The 22,780-nt window shown below is 44.4% G+C and overlaps 1 protein-coding gene across 3 annotated transcripts in view; it reads right to left on the bottom strand.

Annotated features, from left to right (window-relative positions):
* Positions 1 to 1,650: 1,650 nt before the first annotated feature.
* Positions 1,651 to 22,780, bottom strand: part of LOC108163360 (putative mediator of RNA polymerase II transcription subunit 26) — a 115,810-nt gene continuing 94,680 nt past the window's right edge. For all 3 annotated transcript variants that reach the window (XM_017298606.2, XM_017298605.2, XM_017298607.2), the window contains 3 exons: positions 6,279 to 7,590; positions 4,587 to 5,603; positions 1,651 to 4,439 (listed from right to left, as the gene is read on the bottom strand). In XM_017298606.2, coding sequence (XP_017154095.1) covers positions 3,928 to 4,439; positions 4,587 to 5,603; positions 6,279 to 7,590 — 2,841 coding nt within the window. In that variant the 3' untranslated portion in view covers positions 1,651 to 3,927. The remainder of the gene's footprint in view (positions 4,440 to 4,586; positions 5,604 to 6,278; positions 7,591 to 22,780) is intronic.

A 22,780-nucleotide genomic window follows, 5' to 3' on the forward strand; every position in this document is an offset into this window, starting at 1 on the left:
AGTATTTGAATGATGTGAAAATCTAAATATTCGTAAGGCTATATCTCCGACAAATAGGGCCAGATCGGCGCAGGACCAACTCTCCCAGGATAGTGAGGACCCAGCCTGTCGAACGGCATCACAATCTCGACTACGAAAATGAGGCCGATTTTTGGCAAATTTAATGATGTAACCATCATGATTTTGGGCGAAAATCGTGATGGCTTGGATTTCCTTTTTTCTGGTGCCAATCGGTTGGCAGGACTCTCCCGGTCACGAAATGACATGCCACGCCCCGATTGGCCGCCGTGAAGCCGAGATATATCTAATCCAGATAGTTCGTTTGCGACATGTTCTGTGAATAAAGTGGCATTGCTATATACTATATACTCTTCGATAGTATTGTAAGAAAAATTAATGTATTCTATGTCGATACTAATCAACGACTTTCAACCCTTTGTAGGATTCCATGATTGTTTTCTGCATTGCCCATCTGCCAGAAAATAAAATTCGCAAAGAAAAAGTAATATTTTGCATAATTTATCTTTTTTTATTTGATGTTCTTTTGTTTTCTTTACATATGTAATAATCTGTTTGTTTTCAGTGTGTTAAAGTGTTCATGTGTGTGTGTGTTTGTTTATTTGTTTCTGCACTACTTAATATGAAACGTTGAAGTCAAATGTTGTTTCGTTATTTTTAAACTGTTTAATTTGATTAAACTTGATTTTGCCTTTTTGTGGTGTGCAATTTTTTGTTTCGTGTTGCGGCTTCTGTTCTTCCTTCCCTCCAAAATTCTCACTACATTTTCTATCGTTTATTTGCTCCACAATTTGTACATTTTATTTCTGCATTTCTGCATTCTTCAGAATCTTCGTCTTTGGGACATACATATAATAATCATTATATATCCACTATATGTTGTGTGTTTGACAAGACGCGGATTTGTTGCTGCTGCATTTTTTTAATATAAACTTATGCCATTATTTTGTGTTTTATCTGTTTTGTTTTAACAATATCAAGTCATTTCATCTTAAAGCAGGGCAAAGATTTTATTTTTGTTGGGCATCGCGCTATCTTTTATGTTTTTTTGTTTTAAATACATATATGTATAATGTGTCGTCGTATATAAACACTCGGGTTATGTAAAATTTGTCAATATATTTTACTCATTTAATTTAATTATAAAAATGATTGTTTGTTTTGTTTTGTTTTGTCTTTGGGTTGTTAGCAAAAATGATACAAAAAATCCTGTTTGTTGGGTTTGCTCATCGCTTCATTTCATTTCATCTTTTGTTTTGTTCTCAACTATTTTCATCGTTTTGTAAAAATTTGGCCATAAATACGAAATTTGCTGAAAACCGTTTTGACGCTTTTGATTAACCATTTTATCCTCCGTTCCATTCTATTCTGCTCTATAACTTATGAAATTTGTTTCTGTTTATTATCGTTTCTGGTTCTGGTTCTGTAATGATTTTTTTTTTTTTTGGTGCAAAAATGAAACACAAAATTGGAAAAGAAATAGTTTACAATAATTTGTATATATTTTTTTGTCGATTTTTATTTTAATTTTATTTTTTGCATAGCAATTGTAATTTGATGTTTTTTTTGTTTTTGTTTTGTTGCATATAATTTATATAACTTTTTTCTTTATTTTTTTAAGTATGCATAACAGTTTTTGTTTTTCGTTTTTGTTGCTTAATTCCTCACAATTTAAATCGTTATTTATAAATGTAAGTTTTATGCGTTAAATGTTTCGTTTTTTGTTCTTGTTTAAATTTATACAATTTTACACAATTTTTTAGCTTAAATTCTATACAAATTTTGGTTTTCATTTGTTTTGTTAAATATTTGTTGTTGCTTTCTTTGTAATGTTTTATGTTTTTTAAATTTAGAAATAGAACGAAATGTTTTCTTTTAGAAAGTTCAAACACACACAGGCATTAATAATTTATGAAATATGTTTTTTTTTAGTTTTTTATAACAAAAGTTTATAGATTTTTGAAATCTCTGCGCTTTTTTCGCTTGGCTCTTGGCTTGGGTTCGGGTTTTGGGGTTTTGTTTCGTTTGTTTTCCAGTTGGTTATCATCATCCAGAAGAATATCTCTATAGTACATCATATCTATAGTATGTGTTTCTCACAAAGTGTTTGTGTTGGCAACTAAAATCCATCATCATATCATCCATTCATCGAAAGAAAATCATATATACAAAAAAAAAAAAGGAGTCGAATAGAAATAGAAGTGTAGAAAGGGCCTTAAAATCTAGTTAGCAAATGGTATTACGATCTAGGAAACTAAATGCCTATAGAGCAAAGCTACAGCTTACAATCGGAGATGAACAGAACAAGAGACTATATATGTAGTTTAAAGATCTACTCGTACTCGTACTTTTCGATTTAGAACTAGAAGCTACAATAAATATTAATCTTTATGTGTATGCGTATGTGGTTTTGTATATTCCATTGAATCGAATAATCCTGCACTTCTCGTCTCTCATCTGATCCGATCTATCATTATCAGATATCATAAGTAGATAATTATTCATATTTTGTATGGTATAAAGTTTAACGCGGCATAACTTCATAGTTTCGTATTTATAAAATATGATTTTTTTTGTATTTGTTTTGTTAAGAATTATATAAGAATTATTTAGCATTTCTTTTACTTTTTTCTTTTGTGGTGGGTTCATTTTTTGTGTAATTCTTCTCTCCATATCTCTCTATCTCTTTGTCGCTGTCTGTTAAACTTAAAGTTAGGATTAAACTAAATTTAATTAAAAATGGTGTCCAGAGTATGGTATATCATTCCACTTATAAGAACCAGCTGCCTTCTGTCTGTCTGTTTTTTGTTTGTTTTGTTGTCTGAAAAGTTTTTGTTTTTCCTAAATTTTGTCTTCGAAGCCTCGCTTTGAATATCATATCTTTTTGTGTTCTTTTTCTTGTTTTAAATGTCTTGCAGAGCTTAAGAAATTATACAAATTAAAAACTAAATTAAGTTTAAAAAGTAAAAGTATATATGGTAAAAAACACACGCATAAATTGGTCTCAATTTCTTGTTGGTTTTGTTTTTTCTCCACTTTTTTTTTACGTTTTGTTGAACAATATACACAAAATTATTTTTGTTTTTAAAGCTTTGGTTTCAATCATAATTTCTGCAAGCAAAGTCAAGAGAATACCGAAATACCTTTAGAGGGAAGCCTAATGAATTTTTTTTTTTTTTTGAGATCAAATCAAGCTATGTAAAAGCGTACAAAATTATTGAACATTTAGAATCGAAAAAGTGTTTTGGTTGTTGGAACTGCTGTTAGACGATACGCTTCCTACTGAAGCAATTTCCTGTGGTTACATTTTGTCATGCATATGTCAAAGCAATACAATATTCTTACGAATTCTTACAGTGAATGATTGATACTTCCCTATCATAATACTTCATATTTGTCATCTCTATTCTATAATTCACTTGGAGGGGGTGGCGAATGTCCTTCTTTTGTGTGAATTTATGGAACATTTGTACAGCGAATCAGCGTATTTCTATCCAGATATTTTTCAAAAAAGCGTATCGTTCAACAGCAGCTTAAGGTCCTCTTTATACTATAAAGTCCACTCCACACAGATCCAAAGATCGTACGCTAAAAACTCTATAGTCTAAACAAAACTTAAAGGAAACAAATGAAAAGTGAGTTGGAGTTTCCAAAATGTTTTCCCTGCTTTCCAAAATGTCATCTGTAGATACCACCAAGTGGGGTGGTAATGTGCGTCTTGGCTTTGAGCTTGAATTTGGTTGTGGACTCGTTTTTCCCATAGCAGAACTTATGCCTCAAAAAAAGGGCGGGGAATCTTAAAGATAGATTTTACTGTGTGTGTGTGTGTGTGTGTGTGTTGTGAAAGAGCTATATCCTTTGAGAGTGGAGGGGAGTGGAGGGGCTCTGAGGATGGAAGGATGGGGTTCCCTAGGCTATTTCCTTTTTGATTTGTATCTCGCAGTTCTTTGTGGTGGCGGCGGTGCTTCCAACAAGAGCTGTGATGATGGGTAGTGCTCCCAGGGATGGAGGCGTCTGCTTCTTGCTCGCCTTGGTGGCCATCGGCGGTGGATGTGGATGAACTGGGGCAGGTGCTGAGGCAGGTGCTGTCGCTGGGAGGAGGATGGTGGTGGTTTCAGGCGCTGACTCATCTTCCTCTGAGGCAGAGGTCGATCCAGATCCCGTTCCTTTGCTGAAGCATCGCTTGCGTTGTCTTTGTTGCTGCTGCTGGCGCTGTTGCAATGGCATTTCATCGTCCGAGGAGTCCTCATCATCCTGTGGCCGATCCTCTACGGTCTCATCCTTGTGGTTGTTATTCATCTTGGCCAAGGCATGGCAGGCCGACATTTGGGCCTTCTTCATCGAGGACTCGTCGCTGCTGTTGCTGCTATCGAACAACTGTCCCGCAGTTGCCGCTGAATCAGGGCTATTGGGCGTGGTGGCTGTGGAAAAAAAAACAGAAGATTAGATGTTGCCGAAACCCTGGATTAAAGGATGGAGAAAGTATGGAGATATTAGCTTAAACCTTCGATCCCGGATTGGACCTATCTGAAAGCAAACTAGCCTTAACGTCATAAGCTAGTGCTCACCTAAGCATTCTGTGGTGCGCGGAGACTCTATGCCGCAGTTTATATGCCTCTCCTGCGTTTGTGGCGTGGTGGCGGCTGTGGGCGGCGTGCCACTGCTATGCGGCGCCTGCAAATCCTCCTCGGGATCTTCATCGTCATCCTCGTCCTCCATATCCTCGTCGTCGCTGGAAGCGGATTGACTGGGAGCAGGGCTCTTGGCAGTGCCATTCATCTTGTTGGTCTCTCCATTCAACTGGGCTGGCACTTCTTCTGGTTGCATTTTTGCTCTTTTGGTGGCAGGTTCCTCCGAATCGGCCTCCGCCTCCTCTTCGGGCTCTGCTCCGCAGCAATTCAGGGGCGTGGGACTCCTTCGGAGGCCATTAGCTTGCGGTTTCATCAGCTGCTGCTGCTGTTCTTGTTGGTTATTGTTGTTGGCCCGATCCTCCTCTAGATCCTCGTCGTCCTCGCCGTCGCCTTCGCCATCGCCTCTGCCTTCGTCCACCTGCTCGTCCAGCAGCTGGGTCTGCTGCTTGAATGGCACCACTCGCCTCAGCTCCACCTTGCAGTCCATATCCTCGAGCTGACTGCGATGCCGCTGCAACTGCTCCGTCAGATCGGCTATGTGGGCATCCTGCTTGTGCAACAGATCGCTCAGCTGCATATTGTTGTAGCGGAGCTGTTGGTTTTCGTGCAGTAGCTTCTGGAGCAACTGCAGCACCCTCTCCCGATCCCTGGGACGTGTCTCTCGCAGGTACTCGACGGCCTGCTCCCAGGGCGGCAGCATGGCACTGCTATCAGGCTCGCCATTGAGACTGTCATCGTCCGTGTCCGTCGAGAGCTCGAATTCGCTGCCCAAATGGGGCTTCCCATTCTGCAGATGGACTCCTCCTGCCTGTTGCTGCTGCTGCAACGAATGGTGCAACGCCTGCTGCTGTTGCTGCTGCTTGGTGGCCTGCTGGTGCGGAGAGCTTACCACATTCGAGGAGTGGGTACTCAGGTTCAGGCCCGCACTGGAAGACTGTGTGGGGGAGGAGCCACCTATAGTAATATTGGATATATTTGATATTTAGTCGTTGGAAACAAAGGAGCAGATTAGTAATCTTCAGAGTAATATGCTATTTGCCCTGACATGAGTTACCTATCGAGTTATTATTGAATTAATGAGCTTAGAAGAGCTTAGCTTTTTTCCAGCAAAAAAATAACTTTTACGCTCTAAAATTTTATTTGAGATCTGCTAGTTTTTGTTGTTACTAGGCCGAACAGGGTTGAAATTTTCAGAAATCGAAAAAACGCAACCATAACACTTCTTTTGCTACCACTAGACCCCTATGCTTCTGAGTTTTGCCTAAAAACTCAATCAGGCAGGCTCCGGTTTTCATTTCCTTTTGCGTTTCCAGACAAAACGTTCCGTTTTCGTTTTTAGGTGTTCCCGCTTTCGAAAATGTTCGTCATCGATATGTTTCATTTTGTTATGTGCTGTTAAACGCAAAATTTAGTGCTGTTAAGCGCACAATTTAGTGCTGAGCTTCTGTAAAGTTTAACATCCGAAGTATAGGCTGCTTGCACGAAAACGGATGCGTTTCGCGAAAACGGGAACACCTTTAAAAGTAAATCGAAAAGATTTGGCGAAAGTGAAAGCTAGAGCCTGTCTGAATAACTCAATAACTCAATTCTAGTGTAGTAGGAATCGAAATAAGTAATATATAGTCATACCGATTACAGCGCCAGCTTTGTAGTAGGACTGCGCCCCAGCCATGTGGTGTGGTCCCAGGGCAGGATAGTGGTGGCTGTGATGAAGATTGTGATGTGGTAGAGGTGGTGGCGGGTCCGCTGGCTGGCTCATCAGGTTCTTGTTGATCCTGATTCGACTTGGTTCGTTGTGGCTTCCGTTGCTTCCGTTGGTGGATGAGGTTCCATTCAATATGGAAATGGAACTAGAGCTGGGCAACAGTTTCGCATGCTGATTGACGGTGGCAATGATGTGCTGCTGCTGCTGATGCTGCTGCTGCTGTTGGTGCGGATTCTGTTGCTGCTGGGGATGTGGGTGTGGATGCTGCTGCTGCTGCTGCTGCTGTGGCTGCTTCAGTGGCACGGGCGATGTGGAGGAGGTAATCTCATTGCTGCCGGCGGAAAACTCCTCCGGACTGCGTGGCAAGGGCACATGTCTGGTGGCTGGGGTTGGATGTGGTGCGGGTACTGCTGCTAGTGCTGGCGGGGGCTTGGGGGAGTTGCTGCCACTGGAGGAGGCAAGTGGTGGCTCCACCACATCCACAGTTTCTCCTGCTGGCGGTGTCGTGGGCGTGGGCGTGGGTGTGTTGTCGTCTCTCTCCTGCTTGATGTGCAGATGCAGCTCCTTCTCCCGCACCCTCTGGCGCTCCATTTCACGATCCAATCTCTCGCGCTCCCTCTCCCTGTCTCTGTCCTTGTCCCGCTCCTTGGAGAGTATGGTCTTGCGCGGCGCCAGCGCCACATTCGGCTGGTATGTTCGCTCCGCGTACCGCTTGTCCGTGCTCCGGACAACGCGCTCGGGATTCTGCAGCTCCGGCGGCTCCTGGCAGGTGTACGGCAGGGAGGAGAGGGTCGCATTGTAGGCGTGCAGGAAGGCCTTCTGGGTGGTGGGTCCCCATGGCCGAAATGCCGACGTCGAGTTCATCGGCTGGTGGGGATGTGGCGGCTGATGCGGATGTGGGTGCGGTGGCGGTGGCTGCGGCTGCCCCACCAATACTCCCCTCTGGTGTGGATGCTGCTGCTGCTGTTGCTGGTGGTGCTGTTGCTCTCGCTCCCGCTGCTGCTGCTGTTGCACGCAGTGGGCGTACATGATCTGGTAATGGTACGCATCCAAGGCGGGCGCTCCAGCAACCTTCAGTAGCTTCTTTCCTGGAATGTCCAACTGTGGATGCCCCTTGAGGGACACCTGATGATGGGCGGCCACTAGAGGCACAACCACCGGTGCACCTACCAAGCCATGTGGCGCCCCCAGGCCAAGAGGCCCCAACAGCGACGCATCATCCATGAGCATTTCCGCCTGCAAAGAAACGGAGAAGGAGAAGAGGGAAGCGTTAGTGATGTTACAAAATTGATCGGCCATAAAAATAGAAAGAAGCTGGCTCTGAAAACCAGTAGCCATCATTAATTTGAATTGCGGGCCCCAGACCCCAAACCCCAGACCTCCAGACCGTCCGCGATGGCTAATTATAAGCAAACGAACCGCACCGATCCTCGCCAGACTTTGCCCCCCTCCCCCAACTACAGGGAAGAGAGGAACGACGACGACGCACCCCGGGGCTATGGCGCCAATTGTCATTGAGACTGGAACTTGGACGTGGACTTCGACTGGCTGGCGGTACGTCTCCTTGTGCCTCTGCTCATTTTGCATTATCATCATGGAGTTCGATGAAGTTCCATGGAGGAGGGAAAGCCGGTTATTCCTTGCGTGTTTGTGTAGCTGTTAAAATGATTGGCACCGCGTCCAATTATGGACAAGGAAACCCGAACGAACCTCAGACGCGCAGCCATAAAGTGATTTTTGAATGGAGGCGGCGCCATTATCCATTACCCCATTGCCCGCGTCATCGCCTTACCCCCGATGCCCCCTCCACCATCCTCTTTTTGACCATGGACATGGACATGGCCATGGACTTGTGGCTACCAGAAGGTGTCACTGCGGCAGTTAAGCAAATGGCCAAAGCAAACGACGGGCGATGATCGCAAACATGTCTGCGGGATTTGCACCCGACAGCAGTCGGAGGAATGCGTCGACTCCCCACTCCTCGTCTCCGACCAGAAGGATGGACAGTGCTGAATGATGATGATGGGGAGCCGGGCTTAGCCCCAAATCGTGTCAACAGCAGCTCAAAGTTGCCTCTCATTACAATAATCATGGGTTCTTCAGCAATGCCACAGTGGAATTTTACAGTGAACGGTCGGTCGGTCTTTTGGCGGCGAAGATGGATAGAATTATGTAGTTGCCAGATGGGTTTTATAGAAGTTATTGATTCAATGTAGTCACATGTTTACATGGACTACATTGCCAACTTCCATTCTAAGATAACCTCAAGATCTTAAAAAAAAAACTTTCCTTTGGCAAAGATTTGACCCAAGTCACCTTTTTTTTGAGTGAAAATATATGAAGCATACACGAAAACTATGGATGTTTCTCTCTCTAGTAATACATATGTAGTTCCTCTTTGGCCAAATCTACATAAGTAATAGTGAATCGATTTTCTAATCGAACATGTTCTTGGACAAGCGACACAAAGCTGAAGCAGAATGGACTGAGGGGCACTGCCGTATGTCGCGTGTAACGCGAGTGTGATCTAATCTATTATATTGTTGCATTCCATAAGCAACTTCTTGTCTGTGGTAATCATTTAATGGTATAAACGCTCTGCGAGGTGCCACCAAGGGAGCCCCATAGAGAGCGGGAAGTGAAGATTTTTGTTGGCTCGTTTCCGCTTGTTCGCCACAAAGTATGCAACATAAATTTAACCATCGACAAGAACCACAAAACATACAAAACATACAAAACACACAAAGCACTCTTTCTTTTGTTTTTCTTTTTTTTTTTGGTTTAATGCTTCTCTAAAACGGCAGAAATTCCTTCGGGCCATAACACCGGACTTGGTCAGCGCGCGCATTGGGTAAACAAGTTGGCCCCAAAACGCTGCTGGCTAACAGCAGGAAAAGACCCACAAAAAAACGGTCGAGAGAGAAAAAAGAGTAGTGCTCCGAGGAGAGAGAGAGATTAAGCAGCGCAGACAAGCCGCAAGCCAACTGGCGACGCGACGCGACGCGACAATAGCAAAAACAAGCAAAATATACATATAAAAAAAAAAAAATACTACTACTAAAACTTAAACTAGCAAACAAAATAAAAAAAAAAAAAACAAAACAAAAACCAAGTAGATATAGACGCTGCGATAAGAAAACTGGAAGCCAGACACATGCACCACCGCTTGGTGGAGTGGATTGGAGTGGAGCGGAGCGTAGCGGAGTGGTGCCTCGTATTCCTCTACATGGCCGAGGCACACAAATGAACCATTAAACAGCAAAATCATAAAAATCAAGAGCCATAAAGAAGTCGTCGAAGGAGCGCCAGCCTCGCGACTCGGAGTCCGCCACAAAACGCAGCAGGAGATGGCCCCGAGTCGTCGCCAGTTGCCAGTTGCCAGTTAGCTGCATGCTGCAACTATGAGAGTCCGCTTCCAAGAGTCGCTTTAACTGTAAGCAGATGGCAGCCAGCGATAGATGACGAGCCAGTGCAGCAGTGCACCAGAGGAATAGGAGGAGGAGCTGCCTCCAGCTTCGCGAGTCTCGAGTCTCTCCATGCTGGCGCACGCGTCGTCGCTGACGGTGCAATGACAAATTGCACTATTGGACGCGGCGGCGGAGGAGGCTGCAACAGAAGAGCACGAGGAGGAATCGGGGGCTCGAGTGGAGGATCTAGAGTAGTGGCGGGGCCTGCCTCTGGGATCACACAAGTGCGGGTGCAAGACGCTCGGTACAGCTGGCTCGGCTGTGGGGGCTACATATCGACGAGGCTAGTGCTTAAGTCCAAGGTCTTTTGCCATAATTCAGCGGCAAAGATGATGTGCGCAGTCTCCAAGGGGAGGGGCGGTGCAGCGTCGGTGGCAGATTGAAAGAAAAATGAGAGATCAATGCCGGATCAAAAGCGAAAAGTGAATACCCTTTCCCCATGAACAAATCATACAAAAATTCTAAAAACCGACTATCATTAATGATTCATCAATAAAGAATTAAAGTTCTGGAGAAATTATTAATCCTTGATAATGATTCACAGATCTCCTTTTGGTACAATACCCTTTAGATGTTAGGGTATCTCTCAAAAATAATTGCACCCAAGTGACGGTTGCTGCTGCTGTTGCATCGTCTGTTTGCTGCTGCTGCTGCAAAAGAGGGGAGAAGCCACAGCCACAGCCATGGCAACGACATGACTCTGCTGGACGATAAGATCATGGCAAATATTGACGACGACCGAGACGGACATGGACATGGAGATGGCGATGCCGATGGCCGATGACGATGGAGACGGCAACGGCGTTGACAATGAAGTCCGACAGAGTCATGTATGGGTGCAACAGCAACTGCATCAGCAACAACAAAAACAACATGCAACACAGCGGCAACTACTTGCGCCCCATTGATTTAGACTGGCAATTATGCAGCCAAAGATCGTCGGAGTCGTCCTGCTGCTGCTGCCACTGCCACTGCTGCTGCTGCATGTTCGGCAATTGATGAGGATGTGGCTGCGGCAGTGGCACTGGCACTGGTGTCCATGTGGAAATGGAGCAGCGACCCATATGCAACTTACGGCGAATGAACACCGACATCGTCGTCGACGATGCTGTCAGCTTCATCTGCATTTCTTGGCGTCATCTTGTTGTACCCTTCAAAAGAGGGTATGTTTAATTTCAGCTGCTGTTTGACAAACAGCATCTCTGAAGTAAAAAGGCATATATTTTGTCTTGATCAGAATCAATAGATGTGGCTATATATAGCCATGTTTAAGAAAGTATTTGCTAAATTTTCAAGAAAGTTGCACCAGAAATATTATTATCCATTGCATCTTAAAGGGTATCAAAAGATGCGACTCCTTCCAGCGAGCCTTCAGTATTTTTTGTTGTACTTTTAGTTGTTGCCGTTGTCTGTGTCTGGCGCGGGCCGTAAACTTGTTTGCCCCACCGAATCCGTATCGACATTGCACTCCCGTTGCCCCCTTCAGAGCCCCCTTCAGTCACCCGCAAGTCGGCGACATTTTACAATTTTCAATTCGTGTTGTTGTCTGCGCAAGAGAGAGAGAGGAGCGGCAAAGACAGCGCCAAAAACAGCAACAAAATAAGACCCAACCAAGTCTCGGAAAAAAAACAGAGCCAACTATTGTCAAGAGCCTCGAAGCATGACCATGACATACCCAGGCATCTCTTGGCCAAGTCTCTTGGCCGGGACGCGGTACTCCGCTGCTCCTACAGCAGTACTGCTGCAGCTCCCAGCACTTTGGCAGCAATGCAGTCAGACAGTCGGAAAGACAGTCGGAGACGGCGGATTATTTGAAAGAGTTGCTCAACTTTTTGTTGTTTTGATCTTGTTTTTGTTTTTCCTTGAATTAAAGCGCATTTCGAGTTGGTTCTCTAAACCTTTTGGACAGCAGTAATACCTTGTACTTGAAGGGTGCTTATGGTAGGTATCGTATTGATTTAAAGTTTATACCTTGGTAAAGGTATTGGCATAAACGTGGAACAGGAGGCGATTAAATAGAAACAGTAACAGGCAGACCGCTAACTGTCGGAGAAATCAGATAAAGGGTATTCATAGCTGTCGAGTCAAGCATCAAAATGTATGTCAACAAGCAAATGAAAACAAAAACAAAAACAAAAACAGATAATCTACGCAGCAAAGTAAGTAAGGTCCCGTTAATTATTTCATATGCTTCGGAGAGAGCAAAGCTCACACAAAGAGAGTGGATCGCGTCTGAAGCGGGAGTGCGAGAAAGCGATAGAAGTAATTGAAGGGAAGCAAAGCTCACACAATCGCGAGAGACAGAGAGGGAGAACCATAAATTGCGACGCAATAAATATATACATACTTACATACAATATGTATGTATGTCCTATCGCTTAATCGCATCGTATGCATTAACGCTCTCGAGACAAAATACAATCGAAAATGCCGCAGCATCTTCCGCTTTATCTTTCTCACGCATTTATATTGCTTTTCATTGCTCTCTGAAAATATACACCTGATTTGGCATTTGACACACTCTCCTCCTTTCAGTCTTTTGCTTACTCTTTCGTGCCTTTATGTACATCCATGTAAAGCCATTAAACTAATGACTAATTTAATTAAAGAGCATAACACCAGTAATCATCATCAGCATTTCGAGCGCAACGCAGAAGCGCAGAACTCAAAAACAGTAAAAATGAGAGAAAAAAACGCGAAGAAAATGCAAAAAGAAATAAAAATAAATATAAAAATAAATTGAAAAAAAATATGTGGGCATGAAAAAAAAGATGCATTTAGAAAAATATTTAAATCAACTTTAATGAAGTCGAAAACAAATTCCAACGCTAGTCCCCGCTCTAGTGAATTTTCAAACGCTTTTCTTTTGCATTTCTTTTTTTTTCCCATAATTAATGAGGAAAAGGAACGGAATTCCGATTCGAAACAACTAAATGAAACTGAAACTGCGCGTAAAATAAATAATAAACCAAATGTCTTGTCTACTAAATCATGTTGGGGGTCGCTTCTCTAAGAGGGGAATTAGTGTTGCACGTTGCACGATGCTGAGAGCGACTCTTTGCTACAAGCTCTGGGGCAGGCACTACTCTGCAATTTCTCTGTCCAATTAGCGTGCGACGTTTTGAGTGATGGCCCAAAGTCAGACAATGCGCAGGCGCAACAGCAACAACAGCAGCAACAACAGCCTCTAGAACGTACTTATGTATGTATGCCCCTCCAGATGGATGCTAATGTTATGCAGAAAGAGACAGATAGATAGATATACAGAGAGGGGCACATGGGGGGCACAACAAATTGCAACATTGCATTGCATTTTTATGACAGCTGCCGTGCAATATTTTTGAAATTTACGAGTGTGGCCACAGCCTTTGGCCCAGCTTCTGCTTCTGCTTTGAAGCTTCTGCTCCTCTAATCAAGCACTCCATTGTGGTGCTCCCCATAGCCATTCCTATCCCTCATCCCCCCTTTTAGCGCAGATCCCCATCCCATTTCTCTTCTAGAGAATCAAATTTATTGTCATTAATCATGGGGACTGTTTGTAGTCGGGTTTTTGGCTTTGACTTTGACTTTGACTTTGACCATGGTCTTGGTCTTGCTCTTGAGACACGGACAATTTGCTCAATGCTGCACATTGCCATTATCATCTGTGCCCCACTCCCAGGCCAGGCCAGGCCAGCCCCCGACTTGGAGCAGTGGACTCTCCCCTCTTATTGATCAGCAACATGTTGCCGCAACATGGCAATTAAGGCTGGCCACATTGGCCTGGCCTGCCACGGTCGGAACGGACGACTCTGTCCGAAAAGTCAGTTGGGCAGGAGCCGCCACCGCCTGCTTGGGGGCCATCATTGGGGCTGAAAATTTATTTCTTGCCAGCCAAGGCTTTATTGTCTGTGCCACCGCAGAGGAGGGAGGCAGTAGACCCAGGATGATGATGATGGGGTTGCCTTCATAGGATATGGGGTTTGTCGGGGAATAACATTTGCTAGAGTTCGATATTCGAAACCCTATTGAAACTTTTGGAACTTTTGTTTGCTTAAATATGTTCAACTTAATCATATAATCCATTAAATACTTAGAGCCCACTATCTTTCTTAAAGGCTACCACCCTAAGTTAAGTTCTAAGATCATATTCATGTGAAACGCTTTTATACCAATGTTCTCTCCATTTTAATCATAAATTTTTATAAAAATTTGTTTTCATAAAGAGTATCCAAAATTCCACTTCTCTCTAGCCGCAATCGAATCTCTTGCCATTTTGGACTTCCCTCCGTTTCGTATATGGCAAGATAAATGTTGACTTTGTCAGGTTGCCCCAACTGCAACAGCAGCAGCAACAGCAGCAGCAGCAGCAGCAGATGGAGCTGCTTCATTATGGGTCATTTGTTTGCTGCATAATTGGCCCACAAAATTTATGATTTGTTTTTTGGGCAGCAAGAAAACTGTGAGAAAACGGTAAACCCATAACCATCCCCGCCCCCATACCCACCCCCTCCTGCTGCTCTGGGAAAACTCCTCTACCTGCCCCAATGATGTGTTGTTCTTGGGCTAATGAAAATCTCTCTCTTTTTGGGGGCCTGGCACCAAAATCAACATGAACATGATGTCCCTACCACGCCCCAAATGCCCATCAAATGTCGCTTGTGTCGTGGGCGTGTCACTCGCCCAACCCCTTCTTCTCCCCACATCTTTCTGTCTTTTTCTGGTGCATGTCATTTAAATTAAAAAGTTTAACCAAAGAAATTAGAGAAAAAACTTCTGCAGAAGAAGCAGCCAGAACTTGTGGGGAATTTATCGCTCGTCTGCTTCTTGCCCCTTGAAGGCGTATACTGTGCCACGCCTCCCCCCCCCACTAAGACAGGTCAAAACGTCAGTCAACGTATCAGGGGGTGTTGCAACAGAGAACAGCGGGGGTTTCCTTATATGCATATTTTCCAACCCAAGGAAAAATCCAGAGAGAGAGAGAGAGAGAGAGAAGGAGGAGGTTAAATCCTGTCTTGACTTTTGACAAAGTCAAAACTTCAGTTGAAATATTTAACAGACACTCTAAATACAACTTTGACTGACAGTTAGAAAGGGGGAAATAGCAATAGGAATAGCAATAGAGTGGTAGAAGGAGATAGAGAGGTAGAAGCTTCTCAAACCTCTCTCTCTCCTGGCAATGTTTGTAAAACTGTCCGAACAACAAGATTTTCTGCGATTTTTGAAGGTGTTTTTGTGGCATTTAGTGGTCCATTGTTTTCTTGGCCAAAAAAAGCCTGCCACTTGACCTCTCCTCCTGTCTCTCCAGACAAAGTTTACTGCTAGAATCGAGGGAAAACTTTGCACAAAAATGCCATAAAGAAAATACCCAAACAGAGGAGAGAGAGATTTATGAAAATGTCTGTTTTCTTTTCGATTCGATTCGCTTCGCTTTGCTTCGATTTATTTATTGCCAACATTTCCATCTGACCAAAGATGGTCAACCCCATGGTATGGAGGAGACCCATGGATCCATGGAGAAGGAGTTGCCACTAAAACTTTATGACCGCCAGCTGATCTCTGCGGCTGCTCCGCTCCGCTCTAAGAACTGCTATGATGGCTCTCCTCTCTAAGATCCTCGGATGATGATGATGACAGCAATTGAACGATTCTCTGGCCAAATCATGCGGGGCTCCGATTCCACTGTCCATTTATAAGGCGGCTTTAATTAGGAGGAGCAGGAGGAGCTGGAGGAGTAGGAGGAGCCGGAGGAGCAGAACCACAATCTCTCAACCAATTCTGTTTGGTTGAAAGCTGCGGGCAATCTGGGGGAGATTGTGTTGCCTCTTCGCTTTTGGGGCGTGGCATGGCTTTGGGTGTAATTTTTTGCTGTTGTTTGTTGTTTGAGCTTGTCGCCAGCTTCAACTGGAATTTCGTTTTATGGCCTCGGAGATGTGAGAAATGTCATTGAACCGAGTGGAGTTTTGTCGCAGAACAGAACAAAAACCCTCCAGCGGCATCATCAGAACCAACCATCAGAAGGCAGCCACACACACAGCAGTCCAGTAGTCGAAAGAGTGGGAACATTTGGGACGGAAATCTCCTCTACAAAAGGCAAATGCCAAAAAAAAAAAACATTAAAGAAAACAAAGAAAATGTTGTGGCAGTCACCAAACAAGAGCTGTTGGGGTTACGGTTTAAGGGGAAAGGGTGCATGCCACAAATGAGCGGTGATATGTGATAAGGTTAGCTGTAAGATCTGAGATACGATTGATAGGAGGGTGTCTTCAAAAGCCTTTGAAGGGTGAAACCTTTTGAAGAGCTTTCTTAGATGAAAAATGTAAGAAGAAAGTCGCAGATCTCCTGGAAGTTTCAACTCAAAATACTAAAAGCAACAAAGTCTGCCGAAAACTGCCTAAATATCAGAAATTTTATTTCAATACAAAATAAATTATTCAGCCAGAACTTTCTTGTAGGTTTTATACGTAACTAAAAGAAGTATTTTATTAAATTTTATTCATTACAAAATATTTGCAAATCGTGGCTTTAGCTCCCCCACTCGCGGTACCTTCTACAGCCTCCTCTGTTTAGAAGTTTCCAAGAAAAAAAGGGAAATATTATTATATTCCAGAGATCCCTCATATTTATACCGAAATTCTTAACATATTCGTACTACTCACATCTACATTCAATTTACTTCACTTTTTTGAGGGCATATAATTTTCGTTGTGGCTGACTTCTTTTTGAGCTGTCAAGCCAGGCAAAAGTCAAGTTTAATTCATTATTAATATGCATATATATATATGTATTTATGTACATAAAAGCAGAGAAAAGGCCAGGCCAGGCCAGAGCATTGTCCCAACGCCCGAAAGTATGCAATGCAATTAATATGAGGCCCCCAAGCAGGACGGAACAGAGGACAGACGACGGGGGACACACCAGAGAGCAAACACAACAATGGAGAAGAAAGGCTAAAGAGGGAGGAGAACTCTTAGGAAATCGCATTTCTTTCATTCACTTTTGTTGCGCCCAGAACAATCCCCTAGGTTTAGGCCCAACTTCCACTCCCCCATTTGCCGTCCCCCCTGTTTCGCTTCTGTGGTCTTTCGGTCTTAGGCTTACCCTTGAACCGGTTCATGTTCGAGCACTCCACAAATATCCTTGCCTGCACATGCAGCACCCTCCAGGATATACCCTCCCTTGGGGGCACCCCAACAATTGGAAACTTTTCCTTTCCCCGTTTAGAATTTTTGTTGTCTAATTAAATTTTTGCTGCTGCTGGGGCATGCAGCCGCAGCAGCAGTTGCATACAGCATTTAAACATCAACTCAAGCGGCAGCTCCTGGATCCTGGCCCCCACATCCTTGGGGAACAACAATCCGTTGAGCACTTGAGAGAGAGAGAAAGAGAGGAAAAAAACAGCAGCAGCAGAACGAAAACCCCTTCATCGTTGTAGGATGTATTTGCATTGCTCCTGCCATAAGCCCAAGCCCAAGACCCCCGACCCATCCGCCCTCTGGCTCTCTGCTGATTTTCTGCCGCATTTTGTTGCATCCTTGCGGGAATTTCAAATGAAAGTAGCAGTGGAGTGGAAGAAGCAGCAGCAGGAGGACGTGGTAGGACTGCTGCTTGCTACCGTGGCAGGAGCTGTGTGGCAGGACTGGCTGCTTGCTGCAGAGGGAGCAAAAAAATGGCAGCAGCAGGAAAAAATGGTGAAAAAAAGTAATAAAGTCATTTAGATTTGCCAACGCTTGGGGTAGATATGCCACAGCAGCAGCAGGTCCACCCAGCCACACAGTTTGACAAGGACTGGGCAGTGCACCTCCTTGTTTTTGCTCTCGTTTTTTTTTCCGTTAAGTTTGGATGTTAATGAACTCAGTCACCGAAGGAGGAGGCGGAGGACTGCAAAAAATATATATAGTATTTCGTATTTCGCCCGCTCCCACCCCGAGACCACCCACCCACCCACACCCCCGTGTCTGCCACTTGAACATTGGGTTTTGGTCGAGAGGTTTATGCAATTTCGCTTCGCATTTCTGGCACTTCATTTGGTTGCATGCCTCCAGTGTGCGCCTACGCCGTGACTGGAGAGGAGAGTACTGCCCTCCCTCCCTCCAGCCTCCAGCCTCCAGCCCTCAGCCTATCAGATATGAATGGACTCTCTGCCACTCTGCCACTGGGTGGCATCCATCCATCCATCGAGGCTGTTGTGCAGCTCATTAGCACGCCTGGATGAAGTAGATCGACCTGGATGAAAAAAAAGACCACAGAAAACACAAACTATATGCCCCACCCCCCTTCACAAGCTCTTTCTCTCCATCGCCACTAGAAAACTCCTCTTGGGGTCTGTTATTTTAATTTGAGGGCAGAGTTTGTTCCGGATAGTTTCTAATTATTTATGCACAAAAGAATTACTCTACCACGGAATCTCCTGCGGAGGATACGCGCCGTGGCAGTGGCAGGTTAAGTGAGGTCGAAGGCAAGTTCTGTTTACTGATGCTGATGATGGGTATTCGCTGTGGTTAAGGTTAGGTTAGGTTGTGGTTACGGTTAAGGACAGAGATATATTCTATATATCCAGAACGGTGACAGCTACAGTCCTTAGACCTCCTCCTTCCTGCCGGCATACTTTGGTTATCATGATGTTGCGGCACGTCTGATATTTCCACGGGTTTTTGGGGTTCCTGTGTTCACATGTGTTTAAAGGTTCTTGGAATGGATTTAGCTAAAAATTCCTCTGCTTTGTATGGCTATTTCTAAGCCTAAAGTTCAGTCTCTTTTAAACACAAATGAGTACAGTTTCTCCACCAGATCTGCTTCTATAAATCTCTCTCTTTCTCTGTCTTTCTAGCCCTCTCTTTCTTCATTAGCCCCCCCTTTCTTCAAACCCCTTCTCTTCGCCTACAAAAGCAAGTGTTTGTTTGGGGCGTTTTTCCGTCGAGTGTGGATGTACTTTGTTGGGGCTGATGGCTGATGTTGCAGTCTTTCTGTTGCATATGTTGCACTTGTTATTGCTGCTTCTAGTGGATCTCCTCGCATACACAAATTAGTTATAATTATAGAGGGCAAGAGAGAGGAGCCCGAATGAATGGAAGAAATTAATTTCTCAATTGCATTTTGCCACGCATTTTATTGTCGGCGGCGGCGGCGGCGGCGGCGGCGGCGGCGGCGGCGGCGGAGTTGCAGTTGCAGTTGGAGTTGCCGTTTTCGGAGGCGGCAACCGAGACGAGGTGGGGGAACTGGGGGAGGTGGGTAATGGTTGTGGCTGTGCCTGAAGTTTAGGGAGTCATTGCAACGGCGGTGGCGGCTTATTTGGTGTCTGTAATTTGAAACGCTTCTCTGACTCGGAAAAACTGCTGCCGCAACTCTTGGCTGTTGGCTGTTGGCTCTTGGCTGTTGGATCTTGGCTTTAATTTCAGCTTTGCTAGCCAAAAGCGCCGCTAAATGTCTGAAGAATATTTCAAATCCACACGCAGTTTTCCCTCCCTCTCTCCCTCTCTAACTTCGGTGGCAGTTGCAGTTGCAGTTTCGCTGCATTTCCGCTCGCATCGAGAATTGCGCCCGCGGCTATATTTTTGCCAGACGGCGTCCATAGACAGGGGCATAGGAATGGGGGAATGGGTGGAATGGTGGGGGGAAGAATACGACGACCATTATAAATGATGGTTATTTTATAATTGTGGAGTGTTCGGTTCGGTTAGGTTCTGTTCTGTTCTTTTTCTTTTCTTTTCCTTGGCCATTGCATCCGCTGCAGTCGAAAAACGCATTTCGTGGCCATTTTTAATAGGCAAACAAAAAGAGAGGCATAGAAGAGGCTCAGACTGAGGAATACCCTGGTGTATGCAGGTCTAATGACTGTACAAATTATCCCAATCTTAAGTCTAGATCACTGTAGAAGTCTACACATCAACCAATCCAGATGATTTTTGGTAATTGCTTATGTAAAAGCATTATGTTTGACTATTACAAATATGAGTGTTCTATCTTTGAAATTCTGGACACCACATCTATTCCACAACACAGGCAAAATGTAAATATTTGTCCGATTGTGATGATTAGCATTATATGTTATTCTGTTAAATAAAAATGTAATAGCTTTTCAAATGTGGATGCCACATACATTCTAGATCACAGAAATCATTGTATGGCAAAGATGGAGGCTCCTTTCACGAACCTTCTGTTTAGATGTAAGACCATTCTTCTACGAATACAACATATCCTTGTTCCTTCAGATTAATGGGTATTAAAAAGTGCAAGAGATAGAGTGGGGCAGATATAGCGATACAGAGAGAGAGAGAGAGAAACTTTACAGACAGCGGAGAGCATTGCCGCCAGCGACGTCAACATCAGCGGCGGGCAGTAAATCCATCAAAGAGTTAATTGCCACATTGCCGCCAACTGACGATTGTTGCCCCCGATGGTTGCCCCTACGGTGCTTACTTCTTCCAGTTGCAGTTGCAGTGGCAATGGCAGTAGCCAAATGGCCAAAAGGCAAACGAAACTCTCTGCAACTGCAACTGCATCTGCATCTGGAAAACGGTAGTTGAGTGGCAGAGCCCAGGCCCCACCCCTTGGGGGCAGACAACTGAAAAATGAGCCAAAATAAAAGCGTTCTTTGTGTTCCCCGGGATAGAGAGAAAGAGAGAGAGAGATGGAGTGAGGTGCAGGGCAGAAGGAGGATCTCTAAGGATCCCGAAACGTTGATTGAGATGAGAGAATGATGCCACAAAAGGTGGGGCGCGGCACGTGACCAAACAAAACAGCAACCTTGCAACCTGGTGGTCTGTCATTCTGCCAAATGATAGCAATCGCAGTGGAGTGGCAGCCTCTTTATTTGTGGATTCGGGAGAAGTAATTTGTGGGGGAAATTCGTATTTAAAAGGGGTGCAGGGTCCACAGCCAATTAGAGAAACGTTGGGAGAAATGTTCTGCCATTTGGTGCAATAAATATTTTAAATAATGTTCATTTAAACAATTAAAACAATCATTAATTAAGAAAAACTATAAACAAATACAGTGGGATTCTTTCGTTTATTCTGCTGCACTCTCTCTATCTGCCACTTGCCCCACACTCAAGCTCTCTTTCCCTATTTGGCACTTGCCCCTTGCTATCCCCATCTCCTTCTCTCTATCTTCCACTTGCCCCGCACTCTAGTCCCATTTTCATTGTCTTTTCTCTTCATTGGAGGGAAATTTCTTTTCGTCGTCACACACTGCGTATGAGTTATACCTCCCTATCTTCTCGACCCCCTCCCGCATTTGGGCTGCCACACTGCTTGACCCCCTTTGTGGCCCCCCCCTTGGCATTCCATGTGTCAAATGGCGCATGGCAGAGAAAATATTATTCGCATTTGGATTTGGATTGCTTCTGGCAGTCCGCAGTCCCCAGTCCCCAGTCCCCAGTCGTAGGGGCATTCGTATTCGCATTCGCATTTTCTATTTTCCATTTCAGCAATGCATTTGCATTGAATGGCAATTTCAGCATTTTTCGCCTCTGGACTTTGGCCCCCCATAAAACACAGAGCACAGCAGAGAACGACTGGGTGGAGGGGAGGGGCGATAGAAAGAGAGGCAGGGGCATGGGCATGCAAAGTGGGTGAATTGATGTGGCACCTTTGCTGGCGACGACTGGCAGAACAGAAGGAGGAGGGGGAGGGTGATGGAGGAGGCGACTATATGGCCATAATTACAATCAAAATTTTAATGGCGCAAGTGGCGCCAACAGCCCAAAAACAGTGGCAGCAGGGGCAGGGGCAGCAGTGGCAACAGCCTGGACATGGCCAAGTGAGTCTTAAATATTTGTAATTGCTGATTTCATTGTGTCTTTCCTCGCATTTGGGCTTCCGTTTACACTGGGGGAAATAGGGGAGAAGCAAAAGAGAATTGTGATCTTCCATCTACAATTCAAAACGGGGCTATAAAAATGGTTATATTATCCCATTGTTCTTATCCTTAGGTTAGAGCGGACTTTGATATGCAATGACTGCGCTATCAAGTGGCTCATTCGACACCAGCAGAAGCCCAAACCAGACTTTTTCCGCCCAACCAATGGAGGGGCGCTGTCTCATGACGCTATAAACCGAACCGATCCCGAACATGCAGGAGAGATAAGTGTTAGACTTATAATATATTATATTTAAGAACTAAACAAAAAAAATTTGTGAGAATCGGCTCAAGCTAGACATAATTCGATCTAAAAACAGAAGGGAATCATCTCAAAATCGTCTTTCTAGTACTCAAGAATAGCTGGATAATTTGTATCTTCTAAAAGAGATATTATGGAGAACTTCTTTTAAAGCCAAGACGACATTTGTTTCTCCTTTTTTGGAACCCATATTCAATCATTGTAGAACATTGTTGTACAAATGGTTCGTTCAGTGTATGCATTTGGGCCACATGTTAAGATAGGTTAAGGGTTTATCTGAAGAAAGCCACAAAGTACTCTTGTAGATGGGGGGTGGGGGGGTGGTTCTAGCGCACATTTTGTTGGCGGCACTTTGTTTATGTAATTGAAACCCTACTTGTTGTTGTTTTTTTGCTTCTGTTTCTTTGTTTTTCTTGATGTTTTCCACTGTTGCTCGCAAAAGTTTTCGGTGGAACTACAAAGGACCCTCAACCGTTAACCCTTTCTTTCCCCTCTATTAACCCTTTGTTTTTGTTGCCTAGAGAAGCCGCTGAGAAGGTAATTCAAGACCCTTGCCTCCTGCCGTGCCTCTGTGTCATGGGGTCATTGACAGGAAGAGAGTCAAGCAGCGAGCTCTTTGATGTGACTTCTTCTGCCTTCTTCTGACTTCTGGTCCCGCCTTTTGGTCAGTTTATAATTTAAATAATACTCTGCAAAAAGCGAACCTTAACCAAATGATTGTTGTTGTTGTTGCTCTTTGCTGTTGTCACATTTGTCGGCATCGTTTGAAGCCGCCTCAAATGATATTTGATATGTCTCTCTGCTGGCGCCCGGAACCTCTCCCTCTCTCTGTCTCTCTGGGTTCCTGGGGTTCCAG

Source organism: Drosophila miranda, chromosome 4, assembly GCF_003369915.1.
Source record: "Drosophila miranda strain MSH22 chromosome 4, D.miranda_PacBio2.1, whole genome shotgun sequence".
NCBI lineage: Eukaryota > Metazoa > Arthropoda > Insecta > Diptera > Drosophilidae > Drosophila > Drosophila miranda.